Below are 17,716 nucleotides of genomic sequence, written 5' to 3'. Positions count from 1 at the left end.
TGTCTCGAAATTCTGGGGACATCTCATGAATCAATCAAGACATGACTTTGATCACTTATCCATTTGTAGCGGCTCACGTCTCCGCCGTTTCATTGTCAATGCCAATTGCTTTCAGTTGAAGGTTTGCATTTCAAATTGGCATCGTAATAATAAATAATAATGGTCTGATCCGATAATTAGAAAGGCTGCACACACGATCGAGTCATACGGCAATTATGAATATTAATTCGTCTGTACTAGAGGAGAAAGAGAACGATTCTAATGGAATCATGAATGTTTGAAGAGAGGACTAAAAAAAATATGAAGTTTCAAGGTTCGCTCGACAAGAAATACGCGATTTTCCTCGTTTCTCTAAGGTACAAAGTTCGCTCCGAGTTCTTGGCAACTTTGCGTTCTCCTAATTAAACAGGGAAATTGTCGGAACAATCGTGTGCGTTAACTGCGATTAAAAAATTAATGGAATCAAAAGGTGCGCACTTAGTTTATTGATTAAGTAGAGAGTGCTGTCCGCGTATAATTGATACACGTGAACACAAAACACATTAATATTATTGTCTTACAGAATAATTGCAATAACTATATAAACAAATATTGTGATGGTTTTAAATATTACTTGCAATTAAAAACTATCGTTTTTCTTTTTTACAAACCTACTGCGTTAAATCAAATTAATAAAAATAATATATTTAAAAAAAATCTTATTTTATTTAACAATTTGCTTATGTCATAGCAGAGAAAAAAAGCTTGAGGCTAATAAAAATGAGTCATTATTTAACAAAAAATCTACTTTTATAAAATAAAATAAAATATTTTTTTTATTGATATTCTTGATTATAAAATAAAAATCGTCATATTCGGTTTGAAAATAAAAAAATATCTAAATTTTAATTTAGCAAACTAAAAATAAATTCTAAATTCTAGTGTAGAAAATTGTTATGTTATTTTTTTTTGTACAGTCCTGTTTAGTTTTCGTATTTTTATGAAGTTTGAAAATCCTCAATTAGTGCTGTATTTAAATATTAAAAAAAAATAATAATAACTGTATGAATTATTGTTGAAATATTTAAAAAATCAACAGTGTAAATATCCAGATTGGATTAATCTTTTTTTTTACATATTACTTCTTATGGTTTCGGTTTGCGAACAATACGATTTTCAAATTAGTTAAGTTTACGAAAAACTTCTTGCTAACCGATTGCAACCTATTATACCGTCAAATAAGCTGATTTGAATTTCACAGTTTGGATTTCGTTTCAAACACGGCACAATAGAGGAAGTAAACAGAATAGTAATTACCATCTACCAAGACGTGGAAAGTAAAATACATTGCCTTTTTAGACATATCGAAAGCATTTAACAAAGTTTGGCATCTCGGACTACTATACAAAGAAATAAGAACTTATCATATAATTACTTTGATAATAGAATGTATCAGGTAGAAACAGAAGACGAATACACCGATTTATATCCAATAGAATTAGGGGTACCGCAGTGAAGTATTTTAGGACCACTGCTTTACGTTCTATACATGTCAGATATTCCTAAAACTAGCAGTACTACGATTGCAACATTCGCTGATGATACAGCAGTATTAGCATCAGATGATAATCCAGTATTAGCAACTGAATATGAAATGGAGAAGTTAATGTCATTACATTATCTGCTATGCGTACATATCACATTCATGCTAAATAAAGACACTTGCCCAACTGCAAGATTTAATGGACAAGATTTGCCCAAAGCAACAAAAGTCAAATATCTAGGCATGCATCTAGACAGAAGACTCGCCTGGAAAGATCACATTCAGGTTAAGAGGGAGCAATTAGAAATAAAGTTCGGAATTATCAGTAGAAAATAAATTATATACAAAGTAATACTGAAACCAGTATGGACGTATGGTCCAATTGTGGTGTGCGGCCAGTAAATCGAACATACAAATTATACAAAGATTAGATTTTAGATTTAATAGTGTTCTTTATTTATCAGTATAAAAAGTACATAAAAGTTTAAAATGTACACTCATTATTTGTTGTGTCCTTTTCCGGGCTTCAGTCCATACTGGTATAATTGGTTTGTATGTTGGATGACTTTTTAGTCATCCAACATAAACGTATTGTTATTGTTGTTCTTTTGTCGGAAAGTCAAAGATTGGTGTTTTTAAAAAACCCGCTTCTCGACTTCCTGATTCATGGGTTTTCGAATGGTAAACGGCTGAAGGGAAGTCTGTGCGTTAGCACCCTGCCTGGAGTTGGGCTATTTCAGATATGGTTGAGTTAAGGTGATTTTCCACCTTTGTCTCATAAAAACGTTGTGAGATGTTTCTGATGTAGTCTTTGATATATGGAAGGTTCGCTTCATCGTGCATGTCCTTTATTCTCGTGTACCTGTCTTTATTAAGCGCAAGTCTTAGACATTTGTTTTGGTACACTTGGAAATTATACTAAGGTTCTGATCAAAATGCCTAAGACATATTATTAGGGCTCCATGGTTCATCAAGAATAAACAAACACACGAAGATATTCATATAGATATGGTCGAGGATACAATACCAACATTTAGAAGTAGATAGCAAGATAGACTAGAGTCACAAACTAATGTTCTGACTATTGGCCTACTCGACAACAGTGAAACCACAAACAGGTTGAAGTGTTGCAAACCACTAAATTTAGTATAACTGATAACCGAATGGTTAAGTCATCCTACCCACGATCGAACTGGCGCTGGTTCGAATCCTGCACAAGCCAGGCCCTTTGTAAGCCTTCTCGGTGCTTGCAACATCGTTCATCACAGATGGAAAGTGAAATGAATGAGGTTTAGCATATGGATCTTCAGCCAAGTCAATGGACAATGACAGTGTTAATTCAGATTCATAGTCAAAGGAAATAGTGGAATCGCAGAGCATCAATATACTACTGAAGCGAACCTACAAGACGACAGCCAACCAACAAATTAAAAATTAAAAAATCATTATGGTAACTATCCACCGGGAAAGATTACCTACCTAATGTCAACCGCGATCTTAAATTTACTCAATGTTAACATTGATGAACAGATTGTGAATAAAATTATTACGACACAAAAAACATATACTTATACGCAAAGCTAAGTAAATGCATAACGTTAAATATCTTCTTAATTTGTTAAAAACGCAGTCTCCAGCAAAGACTTTCTAATTTCGTAATTCGCTAACGATGGAAATTTAACTGATAATTGAGCAATATAGAAATATGTAAATATTTAAAACGGGAATACTATATTTTCACTAAATATTAACAAGTAAAATAATTAAGATATAGATTCTTAATACTATAAATAACTATCAAGTTGTATGTCTTTTCTCATTTTAATTATTGAAACATAAAATGATCAATAAAATACAAACAAATAAGGAAAGTAGTTAATGAATAGCTTAAGTATTACATAAAATGCAAGTGAATAAAAACTTATCCATTTTTGTTCACATTGTATTTGCAAGTCATATTACTTTCAATCTTTTGAAACGATTACATAATAAATTCCAATTTATTTTATGGTGAGTTTATAAATCTATCAACATATGTATTGCATAATATATTTTATTTTTAAATCATCTTTTCAGAGTTTATTTTTATATAATATTTAAATTTTGTTGTAGAACGATATTTAATCACTTTGTTTTTCAAACTTTTTGACTTTTTATTGCAGATTTATAGATTTCTATTTGGATTTTGTTTATAATGAGAGGTAATTATATGTAAATATGCATAAAAATAGTCGTATATTATTATTTTCTATTAGTTTTATTTGTTAATTAATATTACAAATTAATTTATTTGAGTTGACTTTGATCTTTTTGAACCAATTGCCTTGATCATTTTATTCAAGAAACAGAATTAATTGCTGTACAGAAGTAATTTTGATGTCTATTACAATAAGTTCAAGTCTAATATCTGTAATCATGTAACAAATAATTGATATACAAGACGTTGATAATACATTTTTCATAATTAATAAAGTACTTGTATTTCAGCAGCTGATTGTAATAAACGGTAATAATCAATCAATGAAATATTCAAATCGTAAACATTAATTAATTCGCTCATATTATTTATTTATTGAAGAAACAAGATATTAATAAAATAAAATAATTGAAATAATTTCACATGTAATTCTTTAGATTGATGCGAAAAATAAAAATATACTAAAATATTTGAATTGTAACAAATGTCAAGATTTATGGAATCAATTAATTCAATTTTTAAGATTTTTAGTTCATTATTATGTAACTTATTGGATTTAATTAAACATTTAGTAATCGATTTATTCAATAAAATGTTGGTAAATTCTATTCTTAGTTACAAAATATTAACAAAAAAAAACAGCCTTTAAGCCTTCTCATAACTAAATATTTTGCAAAACAATTTTGCACAAAAAAAGTGAAATAAAAATTGACATTTGATTTGTATCAATCTCAATTTTTGCCGATGCTTAAAACTCTTTTGACCTTGTATTAATTGTAAACTATCAATTTATAAAAGTAAACATTTTCACAAATATATAGCGTTATGCAGTGAAAAATTCTTCATATGTACAATAAGAAATTAAATATTTCCATGTGTAATTTAATTATTTAGTTTGTTTGGGTGCACTTTCTCATGTATTGTGTAATGATTTTTTTCTGTGATTATACAAAGTTATTTGATATATGTAAGAATTTATAAAAATGATTTTTTTATGCGGTCCCTATCTACCGCACAAAAACAGGTTTTACTGTATTTTTCTATTCAAGTAAAATAATATGACTTTTCCGTTTGACATTTGATAGAAGTAACTTTTAGCTCATTATAGACGCGTTGTACGTAATTTTGTTTGCAGCTGTTAGTTTAAGGTCAATTTTAACATGGAGTGCAAATATGACCTATTCCTCGTTTTACACGGTACTTACATTGCACGTTTTTTCCTTTTACACGATTAAAAAATAAATTAAAATGAATGTTAAAAATTACCTATCTCTCGATTTACATAGTACTTCTTTACAAGTTTTCGTTTAACACGATTAAAAAAAATAAATTGGCTATGATTAAAACGGAACATTTTTTTCTTTTCAATATTTTTGTTTGATTTATGTACTTTAATGAAAAATAAACATAATAAAAAAACAACGAAATTATGCGTTTTTTGCATTCAAAAAATTACAATTTCCATTTACACGTTTTTTCAGGAACCAGTTTGTCGTGTAAAATGGGGGTGTATTTTTTGTTTTCGTAAAAACAAGTCAGCTGATGAGGCTAACAAAGAGATATCGGAAGACGTTTTGCCAATTCTCGCACATCTTTATAACTCGTGGAAAATTATTGGAGCGTTGTTGGGAAGTAATGTAGTATTATTTCAAAGTTTGAAAAACTTCTGTAATGGTAAAACTTTCAATAATGACGATGACCTGAAATAGTAATTGGTTCAGTCTTTTACAGATAAAAACCACTAATTGTATGCTCGGGTAATCATAAAGTTTGCCAGAAAGATGGTAAAAATTCATCGAACGAAATGGTAAATTTGTAATTGATTAAAATTCATTCATTGTATTCACACTACAAAACTGAAATACCAACTCGTAGATTAATATAAATAAAGATTCAATTCATATATGAAGATACAAAATGATGCAACAAATAATAATGCATTTTTAATTTTACCATTTTTAATTATTATATCTTAAATTTTAAGTTATATTTTGAAAAAGAAAATAATTATTTCAAAATTATAGTAATAAAAATAAAATTTTAATGGGAACTGCACTTGACTCGAAGAAGAGCCATATTATATACATATATACAGTTATTATATACATTCGTATGAACATTTTCATATAGTGAGTAGACAGGCCAATATAAAAATATGAAGACCTTAAAGATCAATAATAAGTAAGTAAACAATGTAAAATAAAAATAAATAATTGATATCAATCAAAATTTGATGGCAAAATCAACCATGGCAAATATTCATAACACTACTTACTTTGTTTGCTTGCCTCGCTTCTTCGATGTAATGTGTAGTGATGATGATAGCAATTTGTTCTTTTTCGGAAATTTCCACCATGTAATTCCAAATTCTGCAAAAAAGATAATACAATTTTCATTATAATTATGAACAAATATAAATAAATTAATTTCAAATTTATTAGTTTCTTATCGATTGAAAACATTCCATTAATTTGATGTTTTTTTTGTTTATTTCAAAATTTATATAGATATTTGCTATACAATTAATTACTTTATTTTTGTTGATTCCATCAATTTTGTTACATTTTTTATGTAAAAACATTTTGATTTTAAATATAACATATATTTCATTATTGTTTTTGAATTATTATAAAAAAAATGTTCTCTAATTAATTGGTTTGTGCAAATTTTTTGTTATATCTCTTACGTCGTTACACTTTAATTATAAAAAAATAAAAATTGGTGGATTTTATTGTTAAATTTGATATTGTATATAGATTAAACAGTAGCTGAACATATTTTAGATAATCGTAGTTAATATTATTCATATGTGAATGAGATATGCATTGATATAAACTTGTTTATCCACGAATAATCTTGAATTCATTACAATTTACATGAAAGTAATCTCGTAATCGAATCAGTTAATTTGTTTTTTGTGTGTGTTCACGTTATTGATGATGAAATTATCAGATTTAGACTAACACAAACATCGAAATTATCCTTGTGCATTGCATAAATGATTACATAAGTTTACATTAATTTTTAAATGAAATTCGATTGAAAATTGTTATTATTGACATTATGATTACCTGTCTCGTAGAACTGGGTCGAGTCCAACTGTTGGTTCATCCAATATCAGCAGTTCAGGCTTATGGATCATGGCTGCTGCAAACGAGACTCTGCGTTGTTGTCCACCGCTGCATTCTTTCAGAAATCTACACAGAAGCAATTGATGAAACGTACTGTAATTATTATGTAATTGTAATTATTGCATACCTGTTATCTGGTGGCAGATCTAGAAGTCGTTTGAGTTCCTGGAATCTGTCATAAATTAGTTTGTCCGGCATGTTCAAGATCCTTCCGAAATAGTAAACTGCGTCTTTAACGGTGAACTCGCCTACCAATGCTATATCCTGAAAATTAACGGTAAATAGTAAGTTAATGATTTGCGCAAATAATATGCCAAAAATAACGTGAAATACTTTGATGCAAATGGAATTTCTTAGAAGAAATTGCTAAAATTCTATAAAACGCTCATATTTTTAAAACAATACTGAAACAACATTGATCTTAGTAGAAATTGTATAGTTAAATAACTATATGATTTGCGCAAACATAATCCTTACAAACGATAGATATAAAATAATAATATGATGCAATGAATGTTTCTTGAAAGAAATTGTTATAATTATATAAATTTCTGATTTGCGCAAATACTATTCTGAAAAACGGTATGTAAAACGAGCATGACTTTATATCAATATTCGTTTATGATGCTCAAGCATCAGCTTCTACACATTATTATAAAGTAATGAAATTGAAAATTAGAAAAAAACTTTAATTATATGTAGTTATAATTTGCGCAAATTATATATTGAATAAAGTGAAATTGTAATCCAATTGGGGATTTTTAGAGAAAATAATTATAATTTTGTAAGTTTATGATTTGCGCAAATACTGTTCTTAAAACGTTCAGTTCTATAGTTATAGTATAGAATTGGTTATTATTATATTAAAAATATAATTATATGCGTTTATGATTTGTGCAAATATTAAATAAAACGCTCATAGTTTTAAAGTAATTATAAAAGTTTTTGACTTGAAACACTCACAATTATAAAGTATTGGTATGATACAATAGGTGTTTCTAAAAATAAATATGCTATAATTATATAAATTTCTAATTTGCGCAAATCCTATCCTTAAAAAAATATAGATAAAACTATCATAGTCATATTGATATCATATTGATATTTTTTTAAGAATTTGCAACAATTATATAAATTTTAATAATTTGCACAAACATTATCCTGAAATAAAGCGCTTAGGTTCCAATTATATGCTGTGAAACAATTGGAGTTTCTTAAGAGAAATTTCTATAATTAAAGAAGTTTATAAATTTCGCAAACAACATTCTGAAAAAGATAGATGAAATACTCATACTTATAAGTAATACTATGATGCAATTGTTGTTTCTTAAACGAAATTGCTATAATTATTTAAGTTACTGATTTGCGCAAACACCTTCCTGAAAAATCGGTATATAAAACGCTTATAGTCATAAAGTAATACTATCATAAAATTGATGTTTATTAGAAAATAGCTATAATTATATAAGTTTAGAATTTGCGCAAACACTTTTCTGAAAAAGTATATAAATTAAATACATAGTATATAAAGTAATACTGTGAATAAATTGAAGTTTTTAAAAGAAATGCTATACAATAGTATATCAGTTAAATATTTGCGCAAATACTCTCTTAATAAATGGTAGATAAAACGCTCATTGTTATTTGTGATTATTTGTGCAAACACTATCATATCATAAAATATCCGTTGTTGTTTCCTTGAATGAATTGCTAAAATTCCACATAGTTTACGGTTTGTGCAAACACGAATCAACCAATTAATTATTATTGAAATGTTTATGACGAAAGCCAATTAAGATTTTGCACTCTGAGTGAAATTAAATTGTAAATTGATTGTTGTTTATTATACGTAATGCCATGGCTGAAATGTAAATGTATATAATTATTGGTATCTTTTACTTTACTTTAATTTAATTGCAATTAAACCTTAATTATTGAGTTGTTTTCTACGAACAATTATTGTTTTCATTAGATTTTTTACAGTTTTTTTTTTCATTATTGATAGAAACATTAATTATTCATGTTTACATTCAATATCTATTCAATGTGCAACTATAATAACATAAGATGTAAACATTTCAGACTAACGTATAATGTTTTTCTTTAGAAACGCAATTTATTAATGTACAAAAAGAAAACTAGTTGTTTATGAGCTTCTAAATTATACGGGTAAGTTTTATGATAAGTTATATGTCCAGTTTATAACCTAACTTTTACCTATAAGTAACCTAACTTTAAAAATATGTTAACCTAATCAAATGTACATAACCTAACATAACTAAATCTAATCTGACGTTCAACACAAATTCTTATATTGCATCGAGATATGAATGTTACTTAATGATTATATTTGATGCAATAATACTAACTTGAGGCATGTAACCGACAGCAGTTCCGGGTACACCACTTCCTTTGGTTCCCGGTTTTCCTCCCATGACGTAAACTTCACCGGAATTCAATTGTTTCCTGCCGACAATGCAACTGAGTAGAGTCGTTTTACCACATCCGGAAGCTCCCAATAGACCATAACTGCAAGAAAAGAAAAAAATATTAACAGAAATAATTGAATATCTATTTACTATTGCCCACTTTTCTTTGAACTTCTTATTCATTTTAATTACTTATTTATCTTTGTTTTAAATATGTGTCTTTCTGACAATAAATGAATTTAAAATAAAAATTAAGTTTAGTTTAAGTTAAACAATTGTTTCAAAATCCGAGCAGCCGAAATGTACTAATAAAGATGTGTAAATAAATATATACTTTAACTTTTAACTACTAGATGATACCACATCTTTATTTTCTTTCCCCCATCTATGACACTTAATGTAACCTATGCCCAAAGTCTTTACTAAATGCCGGTGCAATATTGTGTTGACTGCGACAAAAAGCAATTGTTTTGTGCACGTTAGTCCTTGTTCTGCAGTGTTGGTGTAATAGCAGATGATGCTGATATCTCTACTCGCGCTAATGTATTCCAAATAGTTATGAATCTAATAAAAGCATTAGTTAACATGTAAAAGATTGTATTATCTTGTATGCACTCTGTCTGGCAGTAATACATGTGGTTTATAAAATACACCGCGCGAGTAGTCCATAGAAATTTCTGAGCGCAAGTAGTTAAAGGTTAAAATATATTCGTAAAATATTAAACAATAATTTTGTACTGTTTAGTGACAGTTTTTGTTTAGTATTTTCCTTCTTGTTCTGACAGATTTATGATTTTATAAATATGCTTAAATTCAACATAAACAACATCAACAGCAGAAGTATTAATACCAAAAATAAAGATCTGAAATATTTACACTAATAGGTAAAATTTAATAAATTAAAAACAAAACTAAATTCACTGAGCAGAAAGACTTAAATCTTTCCTGAAATTCTCAGATTAGGCCTGTTGTGTTAACTTTGTAAGTAGAATAAGTATATAGAATTAGTCTCAGTAAAACGTTAATATAACGAGCATAGTCTCATAAAACCTAAGACAAGCATAATCTTAGTCAACCTATCGATTAAACTACATTGTCTTGGAAAGGGACCACAAGAGTACCAATTATAATAAACTTGTTTTAAATCAATTGAATTATTTAATTCCCAACTACTGACACTCCACAACGACAACACCAGACATTATTCCACTGTGTCCAGAATTCCATCCCTGGGACACGACAGGCCAATAAACATGTTTGGTCTATCTATTACTTTATTTTATTTTTATTTATTTGTATTATTGTCATTATTTATTTTATATGCCGATGATATTTATTAATAATATAAATTGGCAGAGACAGAGTATTTTATAAATAATTAATGTACTATTCGGTCGGCAAGAAAGTGTTTTCGGTTTTTTACTGTGAAATGAAACTCTTTTTTTTTGTATACAAAGAATGAACATTAATCAATTATATATTTTCTATTTTGTTTTATGACGCTTTGTCATCTTTGTAACAACTTCATGATTCTGCGCTGATAGAACTACTGTTCTTTATTAACAAAAATCTGCAATTTTAGACCATCATAATTAGTGAAAGTTTTACTATTCAAAGAGTTCTGAAATTTCGAAATAAATTGTAATCTCATGGTATAAGATCAGGACTATATGAGGGATATGATATTACTTCCCAAACAAGCTTCAATAATTTTCCACAAGTTATCAAATGTGTGAGGATTTGCTTTGTTTTGGTGAAACACAATTTGCCAATTCAGGCAATTTTTCTTTGATTGCTTCCTCCATTTTTATTAGTTGTTGACAGTAAAGATCTGAATTGGTCGATTGCTTTCTTGGATGCAGCTCAAAATACACAACACCCTTGGAATCAATTCATTCGAATATCGAGATTCTTGTTTAAACTTCAATATATCGACCAGAAATAACCAACGTTCTCTTTGAGTGAAATATCTTCAGAACGGTTTTTTTTTAACCAATTCTGACAAGTGCATTATGTTTAACAATTAAAATAATAAACTATCCGCTGCTAACTAAATGATTCACTAATGGCTTCTAAATGAAGCTAAAAGTGACATCTTTCAAAGGAAATAAATTATAAAATTGACAGAAGTCCTTCAAAACGTAACGATATCTATTTGTGAAAACCGAAAGTACTCTTTTGTCAAGTAAATACATTATATGAAATAATAAAGTATTTATAATTAAGATAAATAATATTCTTTGAAAGTTTGGTGATTTCTGTGACAAGATAAATTTACTTTTACTATAATATTTTGCTATAAAAGCTTGTTGATTGCAATGAAGTATCAAACTTATATTAATTTAATGAACAAATTTCAAACAATTATAGATTTTTTTTTTACAAAAAGAGAACCTTTTTTTGGTAAACTTGCAACTACAGCTACTATTATAATATAATATATTGTTGTGTCCCAGGGATAAAATTCTGGACACAGTAGAATATTGTCTGGTGTTCTCGAAATACTTCAATTGGTTTTAAACAAGTTTATTATAATAATTGGTACTCTTGGGATTTAAAAGATTGAGTAAGACTATGCTCTTCATATTACCGTTTTACTGAGACTTTATTAGTCTTCAAATGTTTTACTGAACTATATCAGTCTTTGAAGGTTTTACTGAGACTAATTCTAAATACTTATTCTATTTAATTCTTATTTATTCGGGATGGGAGTTGTGATTGGGTGTAGGGCTTGTATATATTGATGATTAAGCGTTGTGATTATTATGTGTTTATAATAAGGACTTGAATTCGGAGTAAAGGTATAGGAGTATGTTAAATGCGAATGTTTACGTTTGATCCCATTTGTTTATATTAAAGTGTATCGAACCAGGATCACGGTGGAGATTCTATTATGCTGATGTATATGTTTATATATTTATGCGACTAAGAGACGCCGTGAAAGTCTCTAGTTCGTTAATACACTATATTAATAATAACAATTATAATAATAATGGTTGGAAACAATAATATAATGTAGAGGAGTTATTTGAAATATGTTGAATGATCATATTGGATACAGTGATAATGTGATAATAAATTCTATTACAAAAATGCTCTTCCTGTTATATATCTAAATACCTGTTATTCACAGTTCAATGTGCAAAGACATGTGTTGTTTTTATTGTTATTAATGGATAGTGTTTTTTTAGCGAATCAATTCACATAATTGTTGGAACTCATCGAATCTAAAAGCATTACAATAATACAAACTACTTACATATATTACAATATATTCCAAAGTTCACAAATACTTATTTATCACATTTGTGATATTTGTGAACTGTTTCTGAAGAATATTGAAATAATAAATTTGATGGAATATTTTATTAAAAAAAAATCAATCTTATGATTCATTAAGAGTTGTCAACAAAATTATAAAAACTTTTATTGTTAGCAACAAACAATAGCAAATAATAAGCTAATAACATAATTTGCAATTAAAAGTAGTTTAATTTAATTTCCACATAAAAATAAGCTATTAAATTATAATTCATTGTTTTGTGCCAGCATTCACATTATTTTCAAATTGTCTAAATTATGTTAATTTATAGAATATTTTGAAATAATTATTGCAAGAAAATACAAAGAAAGGTAAAAATAAGGTAAAAAAAAGACTGTTGAGAAAAGCTAAATTATAATAACAAATCTTGAAAATACCAATCATGTTTTATTTATTTTGTTTTATAGAGACGAATTTAAAATATAATTTTTAGAATGTCTTTTTCCTAATTTTTCTTTTTAATTTAACAAAAAAAAATATAATTTTTAGTTTGTTTTTATTCTAATTTAGTCTGCAATGTATTAAGTCGTGTAATATGAAATATCGATTTTTTTACCAGAGTACCTTGATGATTCAAAAGAATAGTCATTTGTTTAAAGTATGCTTGTTTTTTTTGTACTAATTTGACGTTAATACAGTTCTCTGTAATTTACTATTCTATTTAAGTTTTGTAGGAATTTTGTATAATGGCGTATACCAAAGAATTACAAATTATTTCCTTTTATGAGTTTAAACTGCGTAACAATGCGGCCAACGCAACTCTCAATGTCAACACTACATTTGGGGATGATACTATTATTAAACACATATTACAGAGATGGTTCGTTGTGGTAAGAATGATCTCCAAAGGGTCAAAATATTGTAACGTGGTAAAGTAGACAACGTTGTAATTACGCATCACGGTGCAACTTTGCTTCCTAAATTTCGGCCCTAAATCTTCACTCAAGTCCCGACGTGTGATGATTTAGCCAGCCGGCTTTTAAGATTTTTTTTACATTTGTATTTTTTTTCGTACACATCGTGTTACAAGATTATGGTAACCGTACTGGACAACAAATGGTATTTTTTCCATTCTTTCTTGAGGCCTTCCCAAACAATAAATGTAGACGCATACTCTCTTGAAATTGAACAGATGTACAGAACACTTGTCCAAATCGATCTTGAATTATCCAATACATCCCATTCTCTTTCAGGACAATACAAGGCCGCATGTAGCACAGAGAACCCAGCAAAAATTGAACGACTTAGGCTACGAGGTCCCATACTCACCTGATCTGTCACCAACAGATTTCCATTTATTTCGCAGTTTGGAAGAACTTTCAGAATTAATATGAGGTTGAGAGGACATTTTCAGACTATGAAGCCTATGAAAACCAATCGGAGAAATGCGTTGTCAGAAATTTTCTTTTAACGAATAAAATGGTTATTTAAATAAAACAAAACAAAGAATCCTTCCCCTTTAATAATCCGACATATCATATTACACGACTTAACACTTAATTTATTGTAAGATATGAATCATTAAGTATACGAACTCTGCATTCGTAAATTTCATACAACGAAAACAAAGCTTTCGTACAATTCGATTCCCGAACAAAAAAATGTCATTGTAAAAGTTATGACTACAATACTGTTTATGGTTCTATTTTTCTTTTAGTTTATTCTAATTTAGTGCTGCAACGTAATTATCGTAAGATATGAAATTTAAAGTATAGAAACTCTGCGTTCGTAAATTTCAAACAGATTAATCATAGTTATTTGCGCTTTCGAACAATTCGGTTCTCGAACAAAAACAAATCATTTTAAAATGTATGGCAACTTAAATGTTTAATACTGGAGTAACAAAATAATTTTGATGATTCATTAGAATAAGGCGATAAGGATTATTGCAATAACAACAACGGCAAATCCCGATAATGAACGTTCATTAGGTACAGTTTCCAGTTTTCGCTCGGCGATTTAATACAATTTTTTTTGCCTTGCAATTAAAGTCCGTGTGTCCGTTCGAAACGCTAATTACGCATATGGCGGCCACAACAAACATAGACAAATGTCACGAGATTATTACTCCACGTATTCAAAAACAAGGCGGTTTACATTTCCTGAAGACATCCAGTTTTGCGGATGTAAATATATGTATATACTCACATGCATCCTCGTGGCACCTTCATGGTCAATTTGTTCAGCACATTCTTCTGGCCGTAAGACTTCACGGCGTCTTTCACGTAGACGGCGTAATTCTCCATCTCTGAAGATCCAACTGAAAAAAAAACAAATGTTATTCAAATAAGATTTGTGCAAATTTTGCGAAACAATTGGTGCGCAACAATCGCTGTTTATTAGACACAAAGTGTTTAAGTTGCGTACGTTTGATTAGCGCTGCTCCAACAATAGATTTTTTTGTACATTGCACATTTGCGCAAACACGGCAATTCTCACATTCTCTGTAGTTGTTTGCAGCCAGGTATATGTTAATTGTATACAATTATTTATTTAACTTTCTTTGCAATTTATGTATAGTTTTATTTTGTTTACTATTACTTGAACTTTCATACTTATATATAACTTAACATACAAATTTAATTATTTTCAAATTTGTATTTATACTCATCATTAAAATTTCCTTTTTTTTCTTGCATTTTTTTCATAAAATGTCAATTTAAAGATATTTTTTGCATTTCTTTCATTTCTGCAACAAGTGTAATTGGTTATCTTTAAAAGAATGAATAAAACCAAACTAAAATATAAACTATATTTAAATCTAATCTACTTCTTAACCTAACACCAATACATACGAACCTAACCTATCTCAATCGAGAGTTAACTTTACTTTTTAGTTATTTAATCAAAATAACCTTTAATATACATACATAACCTAATCTCTAATTTAACCTCAAAATCAATTATCAATCTAACCTACATACTAAGTTGATACATAAACAAATCCCTAACTCAACCTACATTATATGTTAATACATAAACTAATCCCTAACTTATCTACAAATAAAACTTCTAACTTAATCTACATACTAAGCTAATGAATAGTTTAATCCTTAAGTTAACCTCAAAGTAAACTGCTAACTTAACCTATATACGTAGCTGATACATTAAAAGATTTAATTAGATCTCTAATCTCTAATTAGATCTCAAAATCAATTATCAACCTAGCCTACATATTGAGTTGATACATAAACAAATCCCTAACTCAATCTACATTATATGCTAATACATAAACTAATCCCTAACTTATCTTCAAATAAAACTTCTAACTTAATCTACATACTAAGCTAATGAATCGTTTAATCCTTAACTTAACCTCAAAATAAACTTCTAACTTAACCTACATACTTAGCTGATACATTACATCACTAATTAGACCTCTAATCTCTAATTAGATCTCAAAATCAATTATCAACCTAGCCAACATATTGAGTTGATACATAAGCAAATCCCTAACTTATCTCCAAATAAAACTCCTAACTTAATCTACATACTATGCAAATGCATCAGTTAATCCTTAACTTAACCTCAAAGTAAACTTCTAACTGAACCTACATACTTAGCTGATACATAAAATAATCCCTAACTTAACCTCAAAGTATTTTTTTTAACTTAATCTACTTTCTAAGCTAACACACCAGTCAATCCTTAACTTAACTTCAAAGTATTTTTTAACCTGACTCCAAATTTACCTAAACTTGATCAATCTTAACCTAACCTCAATCTTGACCTAATTTATTCCTATAACGTAACCTGTCTGTTTTAATACTTAATATGAAATATAATTTTATTTTAAGACAATTATATTATTACGCTAAACTCATCATAAATTATAAATTTTAAATGTCTAAAAAAATCTATCCTACAAAGACATCAATAGCTTAATTGATGGCATTTTTAAGAACTTTTTAATTAAAAAAATAAGACTGTCGTGTCCCGGGATTCAAATATCTCTCGACACTGTGGAAGTCCTAGTCGAGTTTTTATGATAATAAACACTTTATTATTCACTATAAGATTATTAATAACTTCTATATCTAGATTTCAGTTGCTAGGTTTGTTACTAGGGTTTTTATGAGTCTAACTAGGACTCAGGAGGACTCTCCACTAAGACTAAAACTAACTTGCACTAGCGACTAGCTAGGACTATGACTTTAACACTGACTTAAAGAGTCAGTATTTGTTCTAAATCTTAATAACTTACATACATAAACATGTATAAAACAATAAGGGCTAACATAATATAAACAATAACGGTTATACATAACAAGACAATGTAATTTGTTTTCAGTTATTTAATTTGATATATATATATTATAAACATATTAGATAAAAACAACATTTCAGAATCTTTGCTTAAAACAATGTGTAAAAAAATTGAGAAGGAAGAAAAATATATATAATATGTTATTATTATGATTATCTCTAAAATTGAAAGAAAACTGTATAATACAGATTACCATATTGAATTCAACATATGCACTTCGACGTGCGTACGTTTAATACTGATGAAAGTAAAAGTGAAACACAAGGTCAACTTTCGAATAAAACGTGCGAAATTTATTTTAATGTAGTACATTATTTAAATTCGATTCGCTTCGTTTATTGGCAATGATGTTTATGTAGTTTGTTGCATCAAGGTTAAGATTGATATTGCAAGAGTCAATCGGCTAACATCTGCTCCAGTTTGGAAATGTCGCGTGTTTTAAGAAAAAATGTTGCATGATATTATATAACCGTTAAATTTCTGTTACGATTTATATAGCGTGATCTTATTGAGAAGAAATATGGAAACCTAATTTATAAGAAAAACATGTTTTTTTTTAAGAATATTAATTTTCATCATGATTTTTTTTTGTTTACTCGTGTATTCTATATAATTATTACAATCAATATTTTTTGTGCTTTGTTTGTAATTTTTTTATGTTTTTCTGTAAACATTGTTTGTTATTACTCTAAAATTATTATTTTGCAATAGTTTTTTTAACTTATCTTGTTAGCAAACAATGCATATTTTTTTGTTGTTGCGTTCTGAAATTGATGTTTTAACGCATTCATTAAGATTTGTTATTCTAGTTATTTAAATCTCATATTATAATTACGTATAAAATTTAC

General features: G+C 28.0%; 1 protein-coding gene across 1 annotated transcript in view; it reads right to left on the bottom strand.

Annotated features, from left to right (window-relative positions):
- LOC108569418 (ABC transporter G family member 23-like) overlaps nt 1–17,716 on the bottom strand; it is a 45,561-nt gene that overhangs the window by 7,664 nt on the left and 20,181 nt on the right. The window contains exons 2-6 of the mRNA XM_017930963.1: nt 14,750–14,861; nt 9,220–9,379; nt 6,978–7,114; nt 6,791–6,916; nt 5,995–6,088 (exon numbers count right to left, since the gene is read on the bottom strand). Of these exons, the coding sequence (XP_017786452.1) occupies nt 5,995–6,088; nt 6,791–6,916; nt 6,978–7,114; nt 9,220–9,379; nt 14,750–14,847 (615 nt within the window). The 5' untranslated portion in view covers nt 14,848–14,861. The remainder of the gene's footprint in view (nt 1–5,994; nt 6,089–6,790; nt 6,917–6,977; nt 7,115–9,219; nt 9,380–14,749; nt 14,862–17,716) is intronic.

The sequence above is a fragment of the Nicrophorus vespilloides genome, unplaced genomic scaffold (genome assembly GCF_001412225.1).
Source record: "Nicrophorus vespilloides isolate i.1.1-1 unplaced genomic scaffold, Nicve_v1.0, whole genome shotgun sequence".
NCBI classification, from domain to species: Eukaryota; Metazoa; Arthropoda; class Insecta; order Coleoptera; family Silphidae; genus Nicrophorus; species Nicrophorus vespilloides.
This window is presented reverse-complemented; position numbering and strand designations above follow the sequence as displayed.